Genomic DNA, 22,277 nt, shown 5'->3' with positions numbered 1-22,277 from the left:
ACTTTACATGTATTCGCTAATATTGTAAGTTAGGATTTGTTTATATTTTTCAGAAAAAGAGAGTTTTCATATCATTTAAAATTTTAGCCGCGCGTTTCTACTTCTAATTTAATCCCAGCGGTAGACTGATCCAGGTGTTGGCAGTTTTTCTGTTTGTGCGCCCGCCTTGTCTGCTAATAGCTGTTGCTGCACATCGATGGGTGGTTGCACCTCCCGCCGTGGGTCACGCTTGTGGTAGTAGTTTGCAGCTAATAAATGTGCAGGACCACCAGGCACCTCAGGTGGAGGCTGCGTACGATCGGCTAGACCATCTTCAAAACGCACAGCCAAAGTGTGTTCGCGCTAAATGGAATAGTAGATTGCATTATATAACGCAAAATTTAGTAGGCTTATTAGTTGTCTTTATATGAACTTACGCCCAACAGGAATGCACGCACACGCTGAAGAAGTGTCGCAACATCACGCCTTGCACCCATTTCGGTTATTTTGATCAAATGTCTTCTCTTCCGATTTGAACAAAATATTTTCCACAAAAGTGGCAAATGGAAATAAATAAAAAGTGACAGCCATAATCAGATGTTAACATTTTTTATGATGGAGCTGCCAGAAAAATGAAGTCTTATGAAAGCTTGGTAACTTAAGGTGAACTGGCGTTTTATTGATAAATCCAATTGCATGCAAATTAAATTACTTATTTTTTAACAAATGTTGGAACTCCATGAAATCATGATAAATCCAGCTTTAGACAATGGCAAAACACATGCTTTGGAATGGAATAAAGGCACCCTGTACTTGTTTTAACCAAAAGGCAATTCAGACAAAGTGGCATCGGTAACAAAAGCTATAGCACCAAATTATACGCACAATACTTGCGTACCAGGTGCTCACGATAGTTGCCAAGGCGAATTTATACAAGGTGGTGTTGTCCAATCATCTGATTTCTTCTTCTTTCCTTCGCCTTACATGTAAGCTCTGTTCCAGTACTCCATGAACTTACAGGATTTTACACGAACCTGCAGGAAGTTGCGGGAAAAATGTTCCCGTACTCCGAAATCCTCCAAAATTCTGTAAATGAGAGCGACTTTTGGAGAGTTGTGTAGAGAATGAAGTTGCAAGATTTTACCCGAACTTTTTCTTCTGGTAAAATCATAAAAAGTGTCAACCAATCACTGGTTGACGTTTTTACAGGAAAAATGGTTTTTTTCTTCCCGTACTTTTTGTTGTTACTCACTTTTTACTCTCACTTGAGAGAGTAATTTTGCTGTTTGACAGTTTTACAGGATTTTTCACGAAAAGTATTGGATCAGAGCTTTTTTGTTAACACGCGTATCCCATAACATCATTTTGACCAAGGCGAATTTATACAAGGTGGTGCTAATGGCGAATTTAGATTTTCGCCGCGGTACTTATTAATGTCAAAATAGTATGTTTGTTGTAATATGAATTCGGCTTGTTTACAACAAACACATCATTTTGACATTCATNAAACAGAAATAGTAAACTTCAAAATTACGAACGTCACACACTTTTTTCTCAATTTCTATTACAAATGGCTGCTTCTCAACCGGTCAGATCTGTTCTAATTGGTTCATGACTCCACCTTGTATAAATTCGCCTTGATTTTGACATTCAGAATTCAGAATCTCGGTAGCGAAAATCCCAGCTGTTCTAACAACACCTTGTATGAATTCGTCTCCTGCATTTGACATTTTAAATACGCCCAAGGCTGTCCACATTTGTTTATTTTTTACCACTTTTTTTCGTTGAAGACACGGTTGATGAGGCGATCCTCCACGTGCATCATTAGTTGTAAATAGTCAAATATAAATAAACTTTTACAAAACATTACATTAAAAAAATCAAGATCTACTTGCAGCAGATTTTAAAGATTTGACGGAATTTGTAATACAACATGGGCGGCAATAAAGTGTTTAGCCAAAATGGCAAAGGCGTGAAAAGAAAACGTAAATTTCAAGGTCCTGCTGGACAAGATGATCCCGAATTTGATTTGAAGAAAAAACACTTAGAGACTACACACATTCGTGCATTGGAGAAGCGCCTGATAATTGTGTTAGAGGGTGCACAGCTGGAGACCGTAAAGGTATGCAACAGTTGGGTAGCGAANTGTTATTTTCTGTGAAAAGTAAACAAAGAATATGAAGTCGAAGCATAAAGCAAAAATGCAAGGAATGTTGTGCACATGTTTGTGCTAACCAATTTATTATTTTTGTACGTGTTTTTGCATGCAATCACTGCGCACTTCATTTTAATTACATTTGCACAAAAAATCACTCAAAAATCACTGAAATAAACCACCGACAAAATACACATAAAGAAAGAAGCAAAACAGAAATAGTAAACTTCAAAATTACGAACGTCACACACTTTTTTCTCAATTGCTATTACAAATGGCTGCTTCTCAACCGGTCAGATCTGTTCTAATTGGTTCATGACTCCACCTTGTATAAATTCGCCTTGATTTTGACATTCAGAATTCAGAATCTCGGTAGCGAAAATCCCAGCTGTTCTAACAACACCTTGTATGAATTCGTCTCCTGCATTTGACATTTTAAATACGCCCAAGGCTGTCCACATTTGTTTATTTTTTACCACTTTTTTTCGTTGAAGACACGGTTGATGAGGCGATCCTCCACGTGCATCATTAGTTGTAAATAGTCAAATATAAATAAACTTTTACAAAACATTACATTAAAAAAATCAAGATCTACTTGCAGCAGATTTTAAAGATTTGACGGAATTTGTAATACAACATGGGCGGCAATAAAGTGTTTAGCCAAAATGGCAAAGGCGTGAAAAGAAAACGTAAATTTCAAGGTCCTGCTGGACAAGATGATCCCGAATTTGATTTGAAGAAAAAACACTTAGAGACTACACACATTCGTGCATTGGAGAAGCGCCTGATAATTGTGTTAGAGGGTGCACAGTTGGAGACCGTAAAGGTATGCAACAGTTGGGTAGCGAAAAAAAAATATTGGTATATCCTAACATTTTCAGGTCGGTAAAGTTTTCGAGCTGCTTAACTGCGACGATCATCAAAATATTTTGCGCAAAAATAATCGTGATCCTGGAAAATGTCGTCCGGATATAACCCACCAATGTTTGTTAATGCTCTTCGATTCACCGTTGAATCGCGCCGGTTTGTTACAGGTATATGTACGTACAGAGAAGAATGTGCTTATCGAAATCAATCCACAAACTCGTATACCGCGTACATTCAAACGCTTTGCCGGCTTAATGGTGCAATTGCTGCACAAATTCTCTGTACGAGCTAATGACACCTCTGCCATGTTGATGAAGGTTATAAAGAATCCTATTACGGATCATGTGCCAGTGGGCTGTAAAAAATATGCCATGTCGTTTTCGGGCAAACTTGTTTCGAACTGTCGAGAATTGGTACCAAGAGTGCAAAAGGAGGGCGAGAACACAGACGAACCAGCTGAGGAGCCTATAGTGCTAGTCGTCGGTGCATTCGCGCATGGTATTCTCAATCCTGACTACACGGAAGGTTTATTCTCGATTAGCAACTATCCGCTGTCAGCTGCAATTGCATGCAGTAAGCTATGCAGCGCCTTCGAGGAAGTTTGGGGAGTTGTTTGAAACTGTATTATAATAAAGAGTTTACTTAGCGATTAGGTAAAAAAATTATAAAACAGCAGTTTTTACTTTGTTCATTGTTATTGTTCGGGGTTAAATTTGCATTCCAATTCACAAGCATTTGCTACGAAGAGCCTCGATGATAATTTCATAATAGCGTTCATGTTGTTGTTGTAGCACAATACAAATTACCCAGAGTTTTTCGGGAGGGAGTGATGCTGGAGTGACAGTCCTTGGCCATATGGTCGTGGGAACGTAATAACGTTCATCATTTGCTATTGATTCTTGTTTACCGCAAACTCCTACTCACACGCTGCACAAAGGAAACAACCGCGTTTTTACTACACTAAATTTTCTTGTATTAGTAATTATTAATATGTGCTGTAATAAGTGGATGGTTATGTTTATTCGGCTATAAAAACGTTTTCCGGTATGCCCTGTTCAAAATAAAGCATCTCTACATAGCATTCGCATTCAAGTTAAAAATAACATAAAAAACTAATGAAAGTTAAAACTCGTAGTGAATTGCCGCTTTCCCAGGTAAATGGGCTGGCAGCCGAACGCGGTTCTATGCCTTATTGCCGCTCGTCTTCTTCTCTTCCACTGCCTTCTTTTCAGCTTCCCGCTTAGCTGCTGCATCAGCACGCTGTTGACGTATAAGCGCCAATCGTGCCAAATCCGCTTTAGCTTCAGTCGTTTTGCCTTCAGCGTGCAGTTTTTCGTAACGCGCTCGCGCTTTTTGCTTTTCAATTTGTTCACGTTCACGCCTTGTGAGTTCTGGTTTGGAAGGTGCTGCTCCCTCCAACTTTAAATTGGACAACTTTTGTGTAGCCTTCTTTGTTGCACGATTCGGGTTCTCGATTTCAATGAGTGAAGCAACACCTTTACGTGCATCGCGATCGTCTTCCTCCGAGGACTCTTCATCAGAGTCTTCGTCGCTACTGCCACCACCCCCACTGGTCTTCTTTGCGCGTGGCTTCGGTTTGACGCGTGCTGCCTTGCTAGTACCTGCAGCTTCATCATTGCCGCCCTCTTCTTCTGAAGAAGTATCCTCCTCGCTGGATTCATCGCGTGCACTTGCCAATTCTTCCGGCGAAGTGAAGTGACGGCTCCTACCCTTGTGGTTCACATATTTTCCGCGTGGCATTTTACAGCTATGTGCTGGTCAATCGGTGGTGACGTAGGATATAAATACGTCAACTGTAATGGCAGCAGCTACTCAGCGATCGAAATATTGCTGGGCTTATGAGTTTGCGGATTTTTGTGCGAAAATGAAGTGCAATTATTCTTTAATAGAATATTTTGGGTTTCACACGTTCCACCTCGCAATTCTGTCAAAATATTTTATTAGCAATTTCGATGAGAATGAGATCAAAAAGAAATGTCATCAGGCTGGAAAAATTCATTGGAACGCACTGCCGGAAGTACATGGTGAGTTCAAACTTTTTTTGACATTTTGTTATGGGTAAAATTAGTCCCAACACGAATTTGGTAGTGATCCCAATAAAAACTCCAAGTCCAATAAGAACTGTATTAGGAGAGTTGCAGTGTTTATGATTAAATTCTAAATAATTGAAGGATTTTTAAGCTAAGAATATTTTGATAAATACGGCTCTTATAAAGGCGAAATTAGTCAACGACGAAGCGTAAACGTACGTTCACGCAGGCGCGATCTACCTTATGTCTAGGTTCAGACAGAGAAACTTTTGTCGCGGCAGCTCGTTACTTGTGATAGAGGGACTGACGAGGAAGGGCGCCGATTGCTCGTGCTCGGGAAACACGCTTTGTGCTATCGTTCGTCTGGAAAATTCTAGTTGGCCGTTCACAGCTGACAACAATAATTGGTCTGTATGAAAGCGATGGGCAAAACCAAAAGAGAAGTTACAGAAAATGAGCAACAAAGGTTTCTCTGTGTGAAGCCAGTCTATGGGATTTTCGTGTTAACGAAAACTCGCCACCGCATGGCGGTGACGTTGGCCTTGCTTCTCTCTCCCTATCAACAGTAAATTTGATATGTTCCTCGTTGACTAATTTCGCCTTAAGGGCCAGTTTTTCAGCGCACGGACCAAATGAGTAGCAATATGAAAACTAATGGGATACAAAAAAGTTGTGTCGTTGTAACAGCATACCAAACAAACTTGTTCCAATCTCAAAGCATTTCATTTTATATCATAAATTTGTAATAAATAAAAACTACAATTAAAATCGTCCATAAAACACAACAAATTGCTAAAAAAAGCCACCTCGAACCGATAGAAGACGATGTTAATAAAACGGAAAAACATCAAAAACGCTACAAAAACTTTTTTCTAAAATTCGATTACAAATACAACGATGGCCGCTTGCATGATCTGTAGCTCGTTTCTGTAACAATTCTCTACCAAAGCGAATTGAGATATGAATTCGCCGCCTTGTTCTCTACTGCTAATGACTATTAGTGCTCATTTACACACGGCGATATTTGTTGCCGCAACTCGACGTTTGTTGGAGAGAGCGCGACGAGGAAAGGAGAGGGGCACCGAGTTGCTCGTGCTCGGGCAACACGCTTTGTGCTCTCGTTCGTCTGTGTAAATTGAACCGCTGTTCACAGCTGACAACAACAATTGCATACACACAAATCGCAGTGTGTAAATGAAACGAGCAACACCAAAAGGGAATGTGTAAAATCGCGGCGACAAAAGTTTTCGTGTATAAACGCAGTCTAAGAGAATGACGTATATTCTCTACCAGTAGAGAAGTAATCGGTAGAGAAGAGTTACAGAAACTGGCTACTGGAGTTGTTGATTCACGTTTGTCACACATGTTGGATAGTTTAATCTACAATTTATGTCCCAAAATACATGTATCGAAATTTTAATTTTTTTTTCATGCAACCGACTTTATTTCAACTGAACCTTTTGTACTAAAATAAGGAGCAATTGCGGATTTGGGGTCCACCCCGGCAACAGCGCCTTGAATACTGTTCACATACTATTAGTCACCCTGTACCCTGAATTTTGTGTTCGTCGTGATGAAATAAATTCGTTGTCATGAAGTGCACTGCGTGTTCGCCACAAATTCGAACGTTATGTTGTTCTTTTTACAAGGCGATTGAAGTTTGTGACTTTTGATAATGTATTAATCTAAATAAAAGTGCATTCAATAATATTTATAATCGTATTGCCGTCCCAACGAAGTTAAAAATTAATTTCCTAAAATCGTACTATGACAGCCATTTTGTTTCGTTTTCGTTTTTAGTACACATACTCATGATCAGCTATTTATCTCTTTTCAACCTGTGTATTGTGCATTATTACTCGCACTTCGACAAGTGAAATCGTTATATGTTCGACCATGTTCGAAAATTGTATATTTGACGGCTTGCAAACGCGCGTCTCGATCGCAACGCGTACGTGCTGAAAATTGCAAAAATATATGGTAAAAATTGTGAGGATAAATTGCAATTTATGAAAAACGTGTAGCTAAAAGCTTTCTTCAGCGTTGGCTTGTGAAATTTGGTGAGTGCGCGTGGTTTTACTTCAGGAAATTGTGTTTGAAAAAGTGCGACTCCGCTGGACAATCAACAGAAGCACCAGATCAGGCCGCAGTGTGAAGAAGCAGAAACTACGCGAAGACGAAAGAGGACCGAAAAGAAGCAGAAAAAAATGAAAATTTCACTCGGTTTTGCTGCGTTGTGTTGTTGCTGTCAATGGCGGTAGTGCGGCGATTGCTACCATTGCCACTGGCGTTATGAAGATGATTATGGTGATGATGATGAGCCCTACATTGGTATGGGCTGATGTGTGCGTTTACGGCGTACGTTTTTGGAGTTATTCTTTGTGAACCTACAGCTTTTTTGTTATTGTTGTGGGTCGGAGAGGAAAAGTGGGTGCGGGCTGTAAGCACGCCTAAGGTATAGTGACAGTGGCAAACGTAGCAACAGCCGCAATGCCGTCAAAATGTGCAATTCGCCGTGGTACTTGTGTTCGATTTTAGCGCGGCCTGCTTGTTGTTGTAATGGCACTGCTCCTCTTCGAGGGCGGAATGAAGTGTTGATCTTGTATAATATTATGAGTACATACTCAATTTGTTGGCTTTTCCGTGTTTCACTTTTTAGCAATATTTGCCATCAACAATAAGTGTTAAAGAGCAATTGAAATTATCGAGTTAATACATGGAAACTCGGTTGTTAAAGGCATATTTGTGTGTAGATATAAATACTAACTCAACAAAATATCGGATTATCCGATAAAAAAAGTAGCTAAATGAAACAAATTTGATACATATGTTTGTACACAAGAACTGCGCTCATAACACGCAGTAATTTGGATTTAAAATTGCGAAAGCAGGTAATTATTACTTAGTTGAAGCTATTTTAATTTGAAATGTGATTCGCTTGAATCCCTCTGTATACATTGTAACATTTTTTCTCCGAAAGTTCATGCGGCAATCTTTTCTTTCGCGCCAATTCTACATAGCCCCTTCTACGAAGCACACAGAAAAAACTTTGTATAATTTGTGGTTATTCGCGGATAAGTTGAGCGCTTACGAATGAACTCAGTGTGCCAATTTCACTTGAATCTTTTGTGTTATAGCATTTAGAAAGTTACTATATTTGTTTTTATAGTCCGCTGACAGTATTTAATTGTATGGTTTTGTAATTTTGAAAGGCTATTGCGGTTATATCGGCTCCAGACGAAAGCCCCAAAGCGTCTCATGCTTTCGATTTCGAATTTTTGGCCCCACAAATACAACTATTTATCCTTTTCTCTATACAAATTGCTGTTTGCATTTCACATTCCGCTAATCCTCGCTAATATCAGTGGAGAAAGAGTGATAGCTAATGTCATAAATATTTTTGGGGGTTATTCGCTGGTTCTTTTACTCGTTAGGTTTGTCGGCACCCTGTGTGCTTTTGTTATAAGTTTTTCGCTTTTCTCAATCACGTCTGTCGTTCATTTTGCTTCTGTGTAAAGTGTGTGTGTGGAAAGACGAAGCGAAGTAGGTTTTTTGCAAATAAGTTTTTGTGTTAATTTAATAAAATTTACATAGAAATTTGTTTCAAGTACCAGTATGGGAAATGTCGCTCTACACATTAAATGTAAAATTGATATGGATTTGATGTGTTTTGTTAGGTAAATTTGCAATGAAAGTGCATGAAAACGAGTGAGACCTGGATATGATTTGAATGAAAAATTTCACTTCCTCTCGTCGGTGCGCCACGATGAGTTCGAACTTGAACGATGTGTGATGTTGTTACCTTGATTTTTGATTGGTAGTGTCGGTGGTGGTGTGCGGTGGAATGAACGAGTTTTAATTTCGATAATCAAACTAGCGAGTAGCTGCGGCTGTCAGCGAGTGGAGAAAAGACGAAAAGAATGAACGTACGATGAGCCACCCATACGAATATGAAACAACAAAGCAGTGTCAGTGGGCAGACAACACTGCGACAACAACAACAACAAAAAAGTAACGAATGGAAATTCCGAGTTTGTCCGAAGCGTTGACTCTACTGTACAAAAGTGAATCGTTGCGGCCATTTGTGTGTTGTGCCACTGTCGCTGTTGCTGGTGCTGTTTGTCATCGCTTAGCGCAGCAATGCTGCCACCTGGAATCAAATAGTTCTCCAAACACCAATTACATACTTTTCAATTAAGTTCGATACACAACAAGCGGCTTGACAAAAAAAAAAAAACGAAATATCCCTATGCTTCATAGCATTTGTGTTGGTTTGACAAGCCGCTTGAGGCGAAAATTGAACAAAAATTAAATTTTTTCCATTTTCTTGCCGCCATGTTGACGTTTGATCAAATCGCTTGCGTTGTGTTTAGTAAAATCCCCTGATCCGCAACGGAATTTTCACCGAGTGAGAACGTACTGGGCAAAATGGAAGAAAACCAAACTATTACCTTGTGAACCGAAAGAATACTAAAATTTCTTGATTGGTGTATAGAGAAGTAGGGTTAAAGTACGTATGTCTTAATAATTGAATAGTTTTAAGAGGACATGTAAATAGGTGGGTAGTTAGGTGTGTCGGGTTCAAGTCGAAGTAGTCGATTTGTTGGTAGTTGGTTATAAAAGCAATTGAAAAAAATGGTGCACTTTGAAAAGGACACTCCCAATTTGGAGATTAAATGTGGTGGGGGTTGCGTTCCGAAAAGTATCTGTTAGTTTGAGGCTGGTACAAAAAACTTAAGAAGGCGTGGTACCGCCAAACTTTCTGGTTTGAAACAGCGAAGACCAAATAATTCAGTGACAGTATTCTCTTTCTCCTAGACCTGCAAGGAGCTTAACCCCCTCCCCTACAAAATCCGCGAACTTGTTCACCACCTGGACGAAGGAGATCAGGCTACCGCTAGGAATTCACGTCGATGATGCACCAATTCCGACGGTGAATAACCCCAAAATAATCGGAGTAACCTTCGACAGTCTGCTCTCCTTCCCTGTGCACGCAACCGCTATTGTCAACAAAGTACAGAGCCGCAACAAGGTCCTCAAGTCGCTAGCCGGCAGTACTTGGGGCAAAGACAAAGAAACGTTGCTGGCAACATACAACAATGCTCTGCAAGCAATTTCATGTAGGGATCCATAGACATGGCCACCCACATAGGCTAGGCAACTGCTTGCAGAAGAGCCCTCGCCCAGGCACGTCAGGAGGCATCTCTACGAACTGACGGACGAAGTCCAGAGGTTCATTAAACAATCTCTGAACCCGTCGGCTTATCGACAGGCACTGAGCGGCATTCACAGGGAGTCAGTCTCGAGTCCTTCAGTCGAGACCTTCATCTGCCTCGGGAGACTAGAACCACAATAGCCCACCTTCGCTCTGGCTACTGCAGGAGGTTAAACTCATACCTGAGCAGACTAGACGCAGATGTGCCAATTGAGTGTCCGGCATGCGGAGAGGCACCCCATGACTCGTAACATCTTTTCTTATGCCCGGAAAACCCTATTGAGGCTGCACGCTTAGAGCTTCAGTTAGTGGAGCTTGACAACCACTGAGATATTAGCCGATCTGGGCGGGGTTGTTGTAGCCGTTACAACAACAACAACAACAGGGAATAGCCGGCTTTCATTAAAGTTGGAACTTTATAACTGAATATTTCACAAAGTGACACCATTGGAAGGCCGTAGTCCCACACTTTTAGTGCGGAAGTCTTTTGGGTTTTAATATATTTGATATTAAAAAATTTTTACTTGCGTAGTAGACAACATTTAATTGGTCAAATCAACACAAAGAGAGCTTTTTTAACTTGTTCATTTTTTTTCATAGGAATTCATTTATATTTTCCTTATTTACTATTTCGATTAACTCATTTACAATTACCGTATGGCGGCTTTCAGATTGTCAAAGAACGAATGTTACCAGATTACAATAACCAAAAAATAAATGAAAGAGAAGGACGGGGTTTCATGCTTCCGTTAAGACAGGTGTCTTCAGAGAGACATTCGGTCAGTGTAACCGGAGTTAGACTGATGAAGTTTATTTTATTAAAGCGCGGCCGAAGGGGGCCCTTGCATAAAGAAGGTTCTACTAAGCAAAGTGTTCTACGCAACAATACTTGGGTCAGCGTTGGACTGATAATGATAATAAAAGGGTAATTTGTTTGAGGTGTGGGCTAAGGCCTCGTCCACGGAAAGAATTTTTACTTAGAAAGGTGTTCAACGCACAAACGCCAGCGAAGACGGTGTTTATTTATTTATTTATTTTTTGAAACAACTTTTAATATTAAATCCCTTAACAACCAAAAGGCCCCCGCACCTAAAATTGTGTATTTTTGAAAAGGGGGTCCACCAGCTTTCCATCATTTATTTAAACTATAGTTTACCCGGCAAATGAAGGCCAGAAAAACCCCTAGATCGATTATTTTCGAATACCTATTTCGTTGATCAGTAGAAATTCAATACGCTTAATCTGGCAGCACTCGTAGGTCGATTGGCCGCATTCGAATGAACGGCTGTGGCTGTCACCCTGAATCCTCTCTGCGAATACCCGTGCAAGCCATACACAATCCAAATACATATACAATTGAGTTCGTGTGTATGCATACGTATCTACGATTACGTGCGCTCGTGCGCGCTGTCTCGGCTTTCTGTACTAGTTAATAATGTGCGACGTGCCGTACGCAACTTGAAAGTGTTAAAAGGAGATAATCCAAGCTGATTTTTAATGTCAATAATACTTTCCCGTTCTTATTAATAGTACCGATGCGGCAGAGTATCTGGAAGATGCATTTTGAGAAATGTCAATTTCGAAGATACACAATTTGCTTACGGGGGGAAAAAAAAAAATGTTGTATGTACGCTGCCAAATGTTTGCATTCGTTTGAAACATTTGTGTCATCGAATGGGATAATGCATGTTTTCCGTTCACTTGTGCGGTTTACCAATCATTTTAAATATTTTGTATTAAAACATTTTTTTATTGATACTAAATTTGTTGGTTGAGGAATTGTCAATACTAACAAGCTAGTGTAGGAAGCACAATTGAACTGGTTAACATACATACATATGTACAAATGTAGTATCTATGTACATGTGTATGTACATATCATCACCTAAAATGCAAAAAGACGTAACAGCAACTGAAATGGAAAAGGTCGTGACTGATATTTTTATTTATGTATTTTTTTCATAAAATGAATTGGGTAGTTGTAATTCGATGAAATCCATCATATAAATTAAAAAAGTGAATTTTGTATTTTGTTATTATGGATTTGCATTTTTGCGTTAATGTTTGTTACGTCTTTTTGAATTTCAGGTGACGATATGTCAGTACATATATAAATGTATTAACATTCAAAATCTTGAATATGCACACCACCATTTTTACTGGCCGGTTATGTGCCTGGCCAAATTTCTGAATGGCAAAAAAACATTGAGACATACATATGTACATACATTTAAGTATACATAGTTGTAATGCGTTAGAGCTACATACTGCAATATCTCTGTAGTAACAATTAATTCTTACATATTAACATTTGAACATACATACATACATATGTAAATATGTATTTTAACCGATAGTTCCAATATTGAAAATTGTCAACGTAGCGTTTTAGCATTTTACTACTAACAAAGCGCGCGGCTCCTTTATGTTTTTTTCGATTAATTTTTTATTTTCACTTGTTTGTTATGTGTGAATTGTGTGTAAGTTCGCGCAAGCGGCAAGTGTGTATTCATATATGTGTGTAGGTATTAATTTATGCGCCCTTGGCACCGAGCCAGTGTTGCCATAAATTAACTAATAAACATAAATTAATTAATTTTAACTGTAAATTACAGTTTTTTATGCAAGCTTACAGTTTTTTAAATCAACTCCTAGAAAAAATTAAAGTTTTTTTTTATAGTTTTAGAATTGAAAAAATAAATATTTAAAATGTATACATATACCTCTCGGTTATTTTAGAAATAAACGTTTAAGATATGTAAAAGGGGGGTGGTGGAGGAACAGTGTTTCCTCTATTGAGAAAAAATTAAGTCTGCTGCATTCCAGTAGTATCTGGCAACACTGCTCCGACTGCTGCGGCTATACTGCCTAATTGGTTGGATGGATGAAGTTTATTGGTTGTTTTCGGTGCGCTTTTATTTCACATATGTAAATATTTTATTGTTGATTATTGTTATAAAAATGAACAAATTTCAACTTTATCACTGGTTGAGAAGGCGGCGGAAGGTAATGCTGGTAGATTTTGCGCCTTCAAGGTCGGGCAATATTGCCACCAAGCGTGAATAAAGGCCCGTCTATATGAACTGACGGACGAAGTCCAGAGGTTCATTAAGCAACCTCTGGACCCGACAGCTTACCGACAGGCCCTGAACGGCATTCACAGGGACTCAGTCTCGAGTTATGTAGACTCTAGACCTGTGAATGCCGTTCTAGGCATACCACCCCCGGACATAGACGAGACGGAGCTTCATCTGCCTCGGGAGACACGCACAACACTCGCACAACTTCGCTCCGGCTACTGCAGCAGGTTGAACTCCTACTTGAGTAGGTTGAATGAGGATGTGCCGAATGAGTGTCCGGCATGCGGAGAGACCCCACATGACTCGAAACATCTCTTCGCATGCCCGGAAAACCCGACAACCCTAACGGCCTTGTCCCTGTGGACAAACCCCACAGAAGCTGCACGCTTCCTAGGGTTGCCGTTAGTGGAACTTGACGACAACTACTGAGATACCAACCGTCCTGGGCGGGGTTGTTGTAGCCGCTACAACAACAACAACAAACAAAGGCCCGTCCACATACAACAGTCATGCCCAGTGCAGGGCACTTGCATATGGAATTCTGCCAGCGCTGGGCACTTGCTTATGGAGTTCTGCCGACGTTGGACATCACTGACATACAACTTTGGCGTTGCGTCGGCGCTGGCGTCGCTTTGACAGCAGCGTGAGTAACGCCCGTGCTTGCTACAATGAACGCTTAGCGGAGAATACTTTGGTCACTAAATTAACATATTAGCAGCAGGAAAACCAAAATTTTACATCAATAATTGCCTTAAAAACTATATTTCTTGCCCGCATTTGATTAAAAATGAAAATTAAATCACATAATTTTGATTAATTGGAACAGCTGACGAACGACGCGCGCGAAAAGTTGAGAGTTGGCCATCTTTCTGCGTTGTGTTGGCGTTGGCGTTGCCCAACTTTGGTTATGTGGAGACTTTCATATAAATGGATGTATTCATAGTCAGCTGTCGAAGCGAGGCCAACGCCAACGCAACGCCAAAGTTGTATGTAAACGGGCCTAAGGCCCTGTCTCCACAGGAACACACTGATGTGCTAACCATGTCACAAAATACATATATTTCCAATGGAGACCGATTATTTCTCATGGGCTGCAATATATGTCAGCGCTTATTGCTTGCAATCATATTGCTCGTCAAAATGACAGTTGGTAGGCCATCGTTGCCTGTGGAGTTCTGCGGTAAAGTCCCCGCCAGATAAAATCTTTTCTGCGTCACAGGAATGCTTTTGACTGACAAAACCCACATAACATGGCGAGACGGTACAATAAAAACGGTGCCGCATCTTAAGATGTCGCCTTAACATCATCCATGCCCAGCAAGCCATTTCTGCCCAACTACTACCATAGGGAGAATGCGAACAAGCACTAGCATTAGAGAGGCACCCTTAGAAACATCAGAAGGCATCTATTCGACGGGTAGAGACAAACATGGCATAACCACTCTTTCCGAGCCTATACATATTAGTTACCTTAATATAGAAAGACCCCATGAACGAAAGACACAAGATCACGTAAGAACAAGAGAGTGAAAAAAGTCGATTTTTTTAGCGGGTTCTACGCCATCTTGTTTCACTGGAAAACGAGCGAAAAGTAAACAAAGCAAAGAAAACAACGAAAACCAAAATTAGCCAAAATTATTGTCAGCCACTTTAAACGCACAATTTAGGTAAAATGATGCAACAAAATGCTTTAAAATGTGTTGTCATGTTGAATTAACTCTTCTTTACTTGAATAAAAGTGTAAAATAGTGGTGCTTGTGATGTAAACAAACGCTCAGCTGACGAACCCGCTTTCGCAAACTTTTTTCTCAAAAGCAGTTACAAATACAACGTCGCGTTCTTACGTGATCTTGTATTTTTGGTTCATGGAAAGACCCTATGAAAAATGTATGTTTCTTTAAGGCAGCTCTCAAGAAAAGTACAAGAAATGGCTAAGAAATGTTCTTGTAAAATTTCCTTAAAACAGTACGCAGTTATTACGCTTTCAACTAGGGGTTTCTAAAGTTTTTTGTGAAACCCATGTTTGCAACAGAAATATATGGCCGTTCCACTATTTCTTCAGTAAGATGTTTTTATTTGATAATGTAACTATGCTGTAGAAGATACCCTGCAGGGAGTGACGTTAGCTTATACCTAACTTTAGTCTGTTTACGCGAACACTAGTGCTAACTATTAACTGTGTATTTTGTTCGAAAAAAGCTAACTACTTTTGTGGGGCGATGGCCGCAAAAAAGTCAGACCTGGATACCTCTGCATTACATGTCAACTAACTTGTAACTAACTACTTTTGGACATAAAATATCAATAAGAAAAACAAAATATTTTTTTGTTTTTTTACTTTTTTATTTACTTATTTATTTACTTTATTTTATTACATTTCATATTTGTTTACATATTCTGCTCTGGGTGGCCCCATATTCGAACACCGTCAGACATAACTTCAAAATGATAGTATAAAATTTCGATCTTCCTTTTATTTGTCCTGAATATGAAAAAGAATCTGCGAAGTACAGAAAAAAAGTGTATTGAAAGTAATTTTTGTATGAGGATATTTAATAGAAACTTGTAAAGAAAACCAACTCCCGATTGCGTCTGCATGACTCCTGCACGACTTTACAATTCACTTTAAGTTGGTTTTGTCATAGCTAATTAAAAGTGAGGTATTAATCGAAATCTCGCCAAAAAGCTAACTATAAGTTGGTTAGTTTTAACAATTGATAATTTTTCACTGCAGGGTATTTTTAATATCCAGTAGGTGCTTACTGAGTTATCGGCAGACTTTTGTACAATACTGGATTTGAAAAGAAAATGAGTTAGGGCCTTTCTATATTAAGGTAACGTTATGTACATATACGAAATTCACCGATAAAAATTTAAGATTATCGTTAATATCTTTATGATTCAATGATTGGATCTAAACCAAGTATGGGACCACCACTGAGGTAACACCTTTCCTTTAAAAAAATGTGTTATAGAAATCGGTTGACATTTTCCAAAGTTATGTGATAACATACATAAAAAAAAATCCGATGTTTTGATAACCTTTTCCTTTTTTTAATTCGGTTAAGAAAATGAAAACCGGACGAAGATCTCTCGCTGTGGTTTTTGTAGTAGCAGCTTACTAACTTTTGTCAAAATCAGTGAATCGACCACATGGTGATCAGCATTCTCATCTAACGGCAGGCTCAGGAAAAGCCCACATCCGACGGGTTTGGGCCTTAGGGAAAGGAATGTTAAATGAGCTGATATGAAGAGTGTTCTTTTTCCACTACATTTTTCTCTTTTATTCATTTTTCAAAGAGTGTATCATAAATAGTTGGCTAGTGATTCGCATGGAAAAAGAAAATAATCATATTTAGGATATGTTCTGGTTTCGTATATTTGAAAACGACAGGATTTCATTGAATATATGTATTTGCCTAAGTGATACATTAATAACAATTAGTTTTTAAAATTCTTACATTAATTAAAAAATATCTATTTATTTCAGTTTTATCCCTCCCTAATTGACTTGATCTGCATGGGCGTATGCAGTATAAAAAGAAACCCCAAACTGTTACACTCATTTTTTAAGTTCGCAAGTATACACAGAGTCAGATTAGCCCGAAAACAGTGGGAAAATGTGCAGTTATTCGAGCTGATCCCGAACACTATTTTTCTGTTGCCTTAAATGTGTGGTGAGTATTTATGCAACATAACAAAATTAAATTTCAATCCCAAAAATTAAATGTCCATTTTTATTATTTTTATTATTTTTTTTTTGTTAAAACCCCACGTACTAATTTTTCTCTGTATTTTTCCAAATTTTAGTTGTTCCATTTGCCATAAGATGCGGCGTTCAATAACAACAGCACCAACAGGAATCACGACAACAGTAGTAGCCAAATCAATTCGTAGTACACTATTCAAGGCAACGGAAGGGTCGAGAGCTACCTATAAACTACTCTACTACCACAATACTAGACTGCAAAAGAGGATTTGAGAAAGTGCTTACACTACTTTCAGTTTAAAGCAGACACATTTAAAAGCCAGTAGACAAACGGGGAAGAACTTTGTAGGCGATAGACTGCTGCAAAAATAACTGATCGTTCAGTTTAGATTTTACTACGCCCACTTGCGCTTCTTACTCCAGCACCAATCACACTGGTCACTAACAGTGCGTTTAGTGGCTACTAGCAGAAGCCTTGGTCTCTTCCCTATCAAGTTAACTGTATCTTCGAAACCACATCAATCACAGAATTTTATATAGAGTAAAAAATAAAGAATCCGTAGGCTTTAGTACGCGCAGGAACGGCTATCAATTTTAAGCAAAAGAACACACGCGCTACCTGTTCCAGTTAATCACTTGTAAAGTTCGGCTCTCCAGATATCAGACATCAACGACATCTTTAGTCGCGTGCGATCGCGAGTATAATCCTTAAAGCATACGTTGTGTGGTTGTGTTTTAGTAGGAAAGCGCGAAAATGTCTCAGGAACCACCGCCACGAGACGAGCCGTACGTGGAGCCTGTCAATGGCATCGTACAGCCTCCGACTATACCTCCACCCGATCGACCTGGTCGCAATACAAATCAACTGCAGTATCTCATCAAAACCGTGATGAAGGCAATATGGAAACATCATTTTTCTTGGCCATTCCAGCAGCCGGTCGATGCAAAGAAATTAAACCTGCCCGATTACCATAAGATCATAACACATCCCATGGACATGGGCACGATTAAGAAGCGTCTTGAGAACAACTACTACTGGTCAGCTAAAGAAGCCATACAGGATTTTAATACAATGTTTACCAATTGTTATGTCTACAACAAACCCGGTGAGGATGTGGTTGTTATGGCGCAGACGCTAGAAAAGGTCTTCCTGCAGAAAATCGAAGCCATGCCCAAGGAGGAAATCGAATTGGAGCCAGTCACACCGAAGGGTGGCAAAAAGAAACCACGTCCACCGGGTAAACCAGCCACACCCAGCTCAGCGTTGCTACACACACCTGTCGCCGGTGCGGCAGCGGCGACCGCAGCTGCATCAGTCGCTACAGGCGGTACTCCACGTGCGCCTGCACGACCCCACTCGGCGTTAAGCAGCACAGTTTCATCGACGGCCGGCCCAACGGCCACAACTACACCCGCCATTCCACCCATTGGCACTGTCCCACCACAAACAGTGCCGGGAAGCACAAATACAACAACTACCGCTATAACCGGCGGAGCGGCTGGCGCGGCAGCGCTAGCTGGTGCCGGAGGTGCCACAGTACTACCCACCAGCGGCATACTGCCGGTCGTTAGTGTGACAAGCGGTTCCTTGGTGGGTGCCGGTGCCACATTGGCGGCGTCCGCAAGTGCAGCTGGTGCAGTCAATTCATCGCTACTTGATGCCAGCGGCGGTGGTGTGAATACGGCGGGCGGTGGTGCGGGTGGAGGTCCAGCACCCAATTCAGCAGCAGCCGTTGCAGCAGTAGCTGCTGCTGCCGCAGTTTCCGCGTATCACAGCGTAAATAGCACAGCCGATGCGGTTATACCACCACAACAACCGGCAAAAATGAAGAAGGGTGTGAAGCGAAAGGCCGACACAACGACGCCGACTGCGAATGCATTTGAAATGCCACCGTATGCGCAAATCGATTCCAAGAGCGCCAAAATCGCAACCAGGCGCGAGTCCAGTCGACAGGTAATGAATAAAAAGGTAGGCGAGCGCTGGCTGGCTGTGAGAAAGTGGGTGGTGGGAGATGAAAAGAAACTGTGGGGAAAGAGATGGGGTTTTTGCGTTTTGTTTTTTAAATTATATATGTATATATATTATTTTCATTCAAGTTTACTGAGCTGCATATTTGAATATTTGTATGTAAAGTTAAAAACTTGGGCGTAAGCAGCTCTTAGCAGCAGCAGCAGATCTGAACTTTTGCGTTTATTTTATATAATTTTCGATGTATTATTCAGATTTTTCAGAGATTTCGCTTTTATTCTCAAATTCATCAAAATTTACGAATAGTTAAAAAAATATTTTTACTTGGAATGTCTTTATATAGGAAAAATTATATTTTTTGTTTTACCATTTTTAAAACTCCGAAGTTATTCAAAACTTTCGGATTTTGTTAAGTATTTTAAATTTTTTCAAAACTGGTAAAAATATATTAATTTTATTTCACAATTTTTGATTTTCTTTTTTTAATTTGTCAACTTTTTCTTAAGTTCCGAAAATTTTCAAAAATGTTCGAATTGTTATTTGGAAATGTTTGAAATTGATTTTAAGAATCTTTTCGAAATTGTTTTGTAAAAGTAAACATTTTTAGCCGTGATTTCAAAACATTCTAAATTCCATATCACATTTTTCCAAAATATTTTTTTTTTTGTCAAATTATTAGCTTTGTCAAAGTTAGAGACTTTTTCCGAAATTTACAGGTTTTGCTAATATTTCTTATTTTTCCCACTTCCGACTTTCCGAATTTTTAATATATTTGGATTCATGCTTAAAAAATATAGAAAGTTCTTAAATTTTTTGTTTTCACATTTTTTTTTAATTTTTTAGTATTTTTATGGTTTTAATTTTTCTTCAAAAATGTAAAAAACTTAGCAAAATGTTTGATTATAGTTTCACAAAATTCCTAACGTCACCCTGAACACCTCACTTCCAATCTCCTCTACCTCGCTGTGTATACTTTGAGTGGAATAGCCTTCAAATGTATGTACGCTTTTTTAGTAATCACGCTATTGCTCTGCGTCTCGTTTTGTTTACATCTTGTTTAATGTATTTATTTATTTTTAATTTTAGTGTGGGAAGTTAAAATAAGCCACAATAATTGTCACACACAATGCCTCAATGAAATGAAAATGTTCATATTTTTATTTAATCCTTTCATGTATTCCACAGGATCTTACATTCCAAGGATCCGCTTATCCCATGTCACCGATGGCCGTCGCCGGCATGGCGCCAAGCGGTATGGGCGTCGCCGGTGGTGCTAGCGGTGGCGTGCCAGGTGCTGTCAAAAACAAGGAGAAACTTTCGGACGCACTCAAATCATGCAATGAAATTCTCAAAGAGCTGTTTTCCAAAAAGCACTCCGGCTACGCTTGGCCATTCTACAAACCCGTCGATGCAGAGCTGCTGGGACTGCATGACTATCACGATATTATCAAGAAACCAATGGATCTGGGTACGGTGAAAAGAAAAATGGACAATCGCGAATACAAAAGCGCACCCGAGTTCGCGGCAGATGTGCGATTAATATTCACCAACTGCTACAAATACAACCCGCCAGATCACGATGTCGTCGCAATGGGTCGCAAGTTGCAGGACGTCTTTGAAATGCGGTACGCCAACATACCCGACGAACCGGTGGCAAACGCACATGCGGCTGCCGCAGCTGCTGCCCACCATGCTTTTTCCACAACATCGAAACGCGGCGGAGGCGGCGGTGGCGGTGGTGGTGGCGGCGGTGGCGATGCGAGCGATTCATCCTCGGATGAGTCCTCCGACACCGAAAACGAATCGAATTCGGATGAGGAGCGCAATGCGAAACTAAAGCTGCTGGAAGCAAAACTGCTTGACCTGCAAGAGGAGATGCGCAAGCTGATGGAAGAAGCCTCCAACAAAAAGAAAGCCAAGAAAAAGTTGAAAGAAAAGAAGAAGGGTGGGGGCAGCGTTGGCGCCGGCTTGGCCGGTGTGGGCGGATCGCATGCGCAAGCAGGCGGTTTAGGCGTTGTGGGTGCCGGTACGGCAGTGAATTCAGCATTGGCAGCGGGTGCGAATCTGCACGGCACAGACTTGGCAGCCGCCATGGCAATGAGTCAACTGGGTGCTGGAGCGGTGTCCGCAAAGGGAGCGCCGTTGGCCGGTAGCCTGCCGGGCACGACGGTGGGTGCCGCAGCTACCGGTGGCAAAGGTAGCAAAGTGAAAGGTCAACGCGGCCCGAAAGCTGGGGCGGCCGCAGGTGGTGCAGCAGGCACTGGTGGGGCCGCGGGAGCAAACAAGCGCGCAAAGGGTGGTGCAGCGGCAGCTGGTGCTGCTGCGGGCGGCGGCGCGACAGGTGGAGCAGGTGGCGCAGCAGCACGGGGCACCAACAAGAAGAAGCCCAGTCAAGTGATGAACTTCGATTCGGAGGAGGAGGATACGGCCAAGCCGATGTCATATGACGAGAAGCGACAGCTTTCGTTAGATATTAATAAACTGCCAGGTACAATGAAAAATTCAATTTGATATATTATTTTTCAAAGATATTGATTTGGGTTTGGTTTTGGTGAATTCGTGTCTTGCTTTAGGCGACAAGCTTGGACGTGTAGTGCATATAATACAAAATCGTNATAAACTGCCAGGTACAATGAAAAATTCAATTTGATATATTATTTTTCAAGGATATTGATTTGGGTTTGGTTTTGGTGAATTCGTGTCTTGCTTTTAGGCGACAAGCTTGGACGTGTAGTGCATATAATACAAAATCGAGAACCTTCACTGCGCGACTCCAATCCAGATGAGATCGAAATCGATTTCGAAACATTGAAGCCGTCAACGCTGCGAGAACTGGAAAGCTATGTGGCATCCTGTCTACGCAAAAAAACTCGTAAGCCCTACTGTAAGTTTATCCCAATGACACGCACTACTAGTAAAGAAATTCCAAACCAACAAAAAAGAAAGCGATACAATTGGAACAATCGAAAAAATAAAGATATGAATCAAATAAATTATAGTGCCAAATTTTTTGAGATTTTTTTTTTTGCTAAGAACAGCAACCCAATAGAAAGAAAATGTGGCTAAATGCCCTAAAAGCCTGGGCCATTGTTTAAATAAACGCCACTGTTTTTGAATGTTTGTCTTTCTGACAGCAATTTCTGCCAGTGCTTTTTCACTGTTCGATCTGACTAATTTAGTTTTGTTTTATTTTTTAATTGAAGCGCAAAACAGAAAGTTATTGAATAAGCTCACACACACACACACACACAC

The 22,277-nt window shown here is 40.3% G+C and overlaps 4 protein-coding genes across 5 annotated transcripts in view; 2 read left to right on the top strand and 2 right to left on the bottom strand.

The window, feature by feature from the left end:
* Positions 1–8: 8 nt before the first annotated feature.
* ND-B14.5A (NADH dehydrogenase (ubiquinone) B14.5 A subunit) lies at positions 9–585 on the bottom strand. The gene is made up of 2 exons (XM_017617606.1): positions 417–585; positions 9–342 (listed from the first exon to the last, which is right to left on the bottom strand). Exons 1-2 carry the CDS (start codon positions 474–476, stop codon positions 109–111), a joined length of 294 nt encoding a protein of 97 aa, XP_017473095.1. The 5' UTR covers positions 477–585; the 3' UTR covers positions 9–108.
* A 1,987-nt stretch (positions 586–2,572) lies between these two features.
* Positions 2,573–3,666, top strand: LOC108364049 (ribosomal RNA small subunit methyltransferase NEP1). 2 transcript variants are annotated; one of them, XM_017617599.1, is made up of 3 exons: positions 2,573–2,668; positions 2,736–2,960; positions 3,016–3,666. In XM_017617599.1, the coding sequence occupies exons 2-3, from the start codon at positions 2,772–2,774 to the stop codon at positions 3,616–3,618; spliced, it is 792 nt and encodes a 263-aa protein (XP_017473088.1). In that variant the 5' UTR covers positions 2,573–2,668; positions 2,736–2,771; the 3' UTR covers positions 3,619–3,666. The 2 variants fall into 2 exon arrangements, with proteins under 2 accessions (XP_017473088.1, XP_017473087.1); XM_017617598.1 differs by having other exon boundaries at positions 2,724–2,960.
* A 326-nt stretch (positions 3,667–3,992) lies between these two features.
* On the bottom strand, positions 3,993–5,020 carry LOC108364050 (28 kDa heat- and acid-stable phosphoprotein). The gene has a single exon (XM_017617601.1). The coding sequence runs from the start codon at positions 4,760–4,762 to the stop codon at positions 4,184–4,186; it is 579 nt and encodes a 192-aa protein (XP_017473090.1). The 5' UTR covers positions 4,763–5,020; the 3' UTR covers positions 3,993–4,183.
* Positions 5,021–6,585: 1,565 nt separating this feature from the next.
* LOC108364051 (homeotic protein female sterile-like) overlaps positions 6,586–22,277 on the top strand; it is a 49,759-nt gene continuing 34,067 nt past the window's right edge. Inside the window, exons 1-6 of the mRNA XM_017617602.1 lie at positions 6,586–7,112; positions 7,712–7,943; positions 16,838–17,024; positions 17,158–19,010; positions 20,211–21,513; positions 21,739–21,909. Of these exons, the coding sequence (XP_017473091.1) occupies positions 17,811–19,010; positions 20,211–21,513; positions 21,739–21,909 (2,674 nt within the window). The 5' untranslated portion in view covers positions 6,586–7,112; positions 7,712–7,943; positions 16,838–17,024; positions 17,158–17,810. The remainder of the gene's footprint in view (positions 7,113–7,711; positions 7,944–16,837; positions 17,025–17,157; positions 19,011–20,210; positions 21,514–21,738; positions 21,910–22,277) is intronic.

The sequence above is a fragment of the Rhagoletis zephyria genome, unplaced genomic scaffold (genome assembly GCF_001687245.7).
Source record: "Rhagoletis zephyria isolate East Lansing unplaced genomic scaffold, Rhagoletis_zephyria_1.1 Rzeph_scaffold_01452, whole genome shotgun sequence".
Lineage (NCBI taxonomy): Eukaryota > Metazoa > Arthropoda > Insecta > Diptera > Tephritidae > Rhagoletis > Rhagoletis zephyria.
Note: the sequence above shows the minus strand (reverse complement) of the source record. Positions and strands in the feature narration are given on the sequence as shown.

Excerpts from the sequence above, each read along its gene's own strand:
- LOC108364050 (XM_017617601.1), bottom strand. The coding sequence starts at position 4,762 with ATGCCACGCGGAAAATATGTGAACCACAAGGGTAGGAGCCGTCACTTC.
- ND-B14.5A (XM_017617606.1), bottom strand. The coding sequence starts at position 476 with ATGGGTGCAAGGCGTGATGTTGCGACACTTCTTCAGCGTGTGCGTGCA. Across the intron at positions 343-416 it reads TGCGTGCATTCCTGTTGGGC|CGCGAACACACTTTGGCTGT; the intron begins GTAAGTTCATAT and ends TATTCCATTTAG.
- LOC108364049 (XM_017617599.1), top strand. The coding sequence starts at position 2,772 with ATGGGCGGCAATAAAGTGTTTAGCCAAAATGGCAAAGGCGTGAAAAGA. Across the intron at positions 2,961-3,015 it reads CACAGTTGGAGACCGTAAAG|GTCGGTAAAGTTTTCGAGCT; the intron begins GTATGCAACAGT and ends TAACATTTTCAG.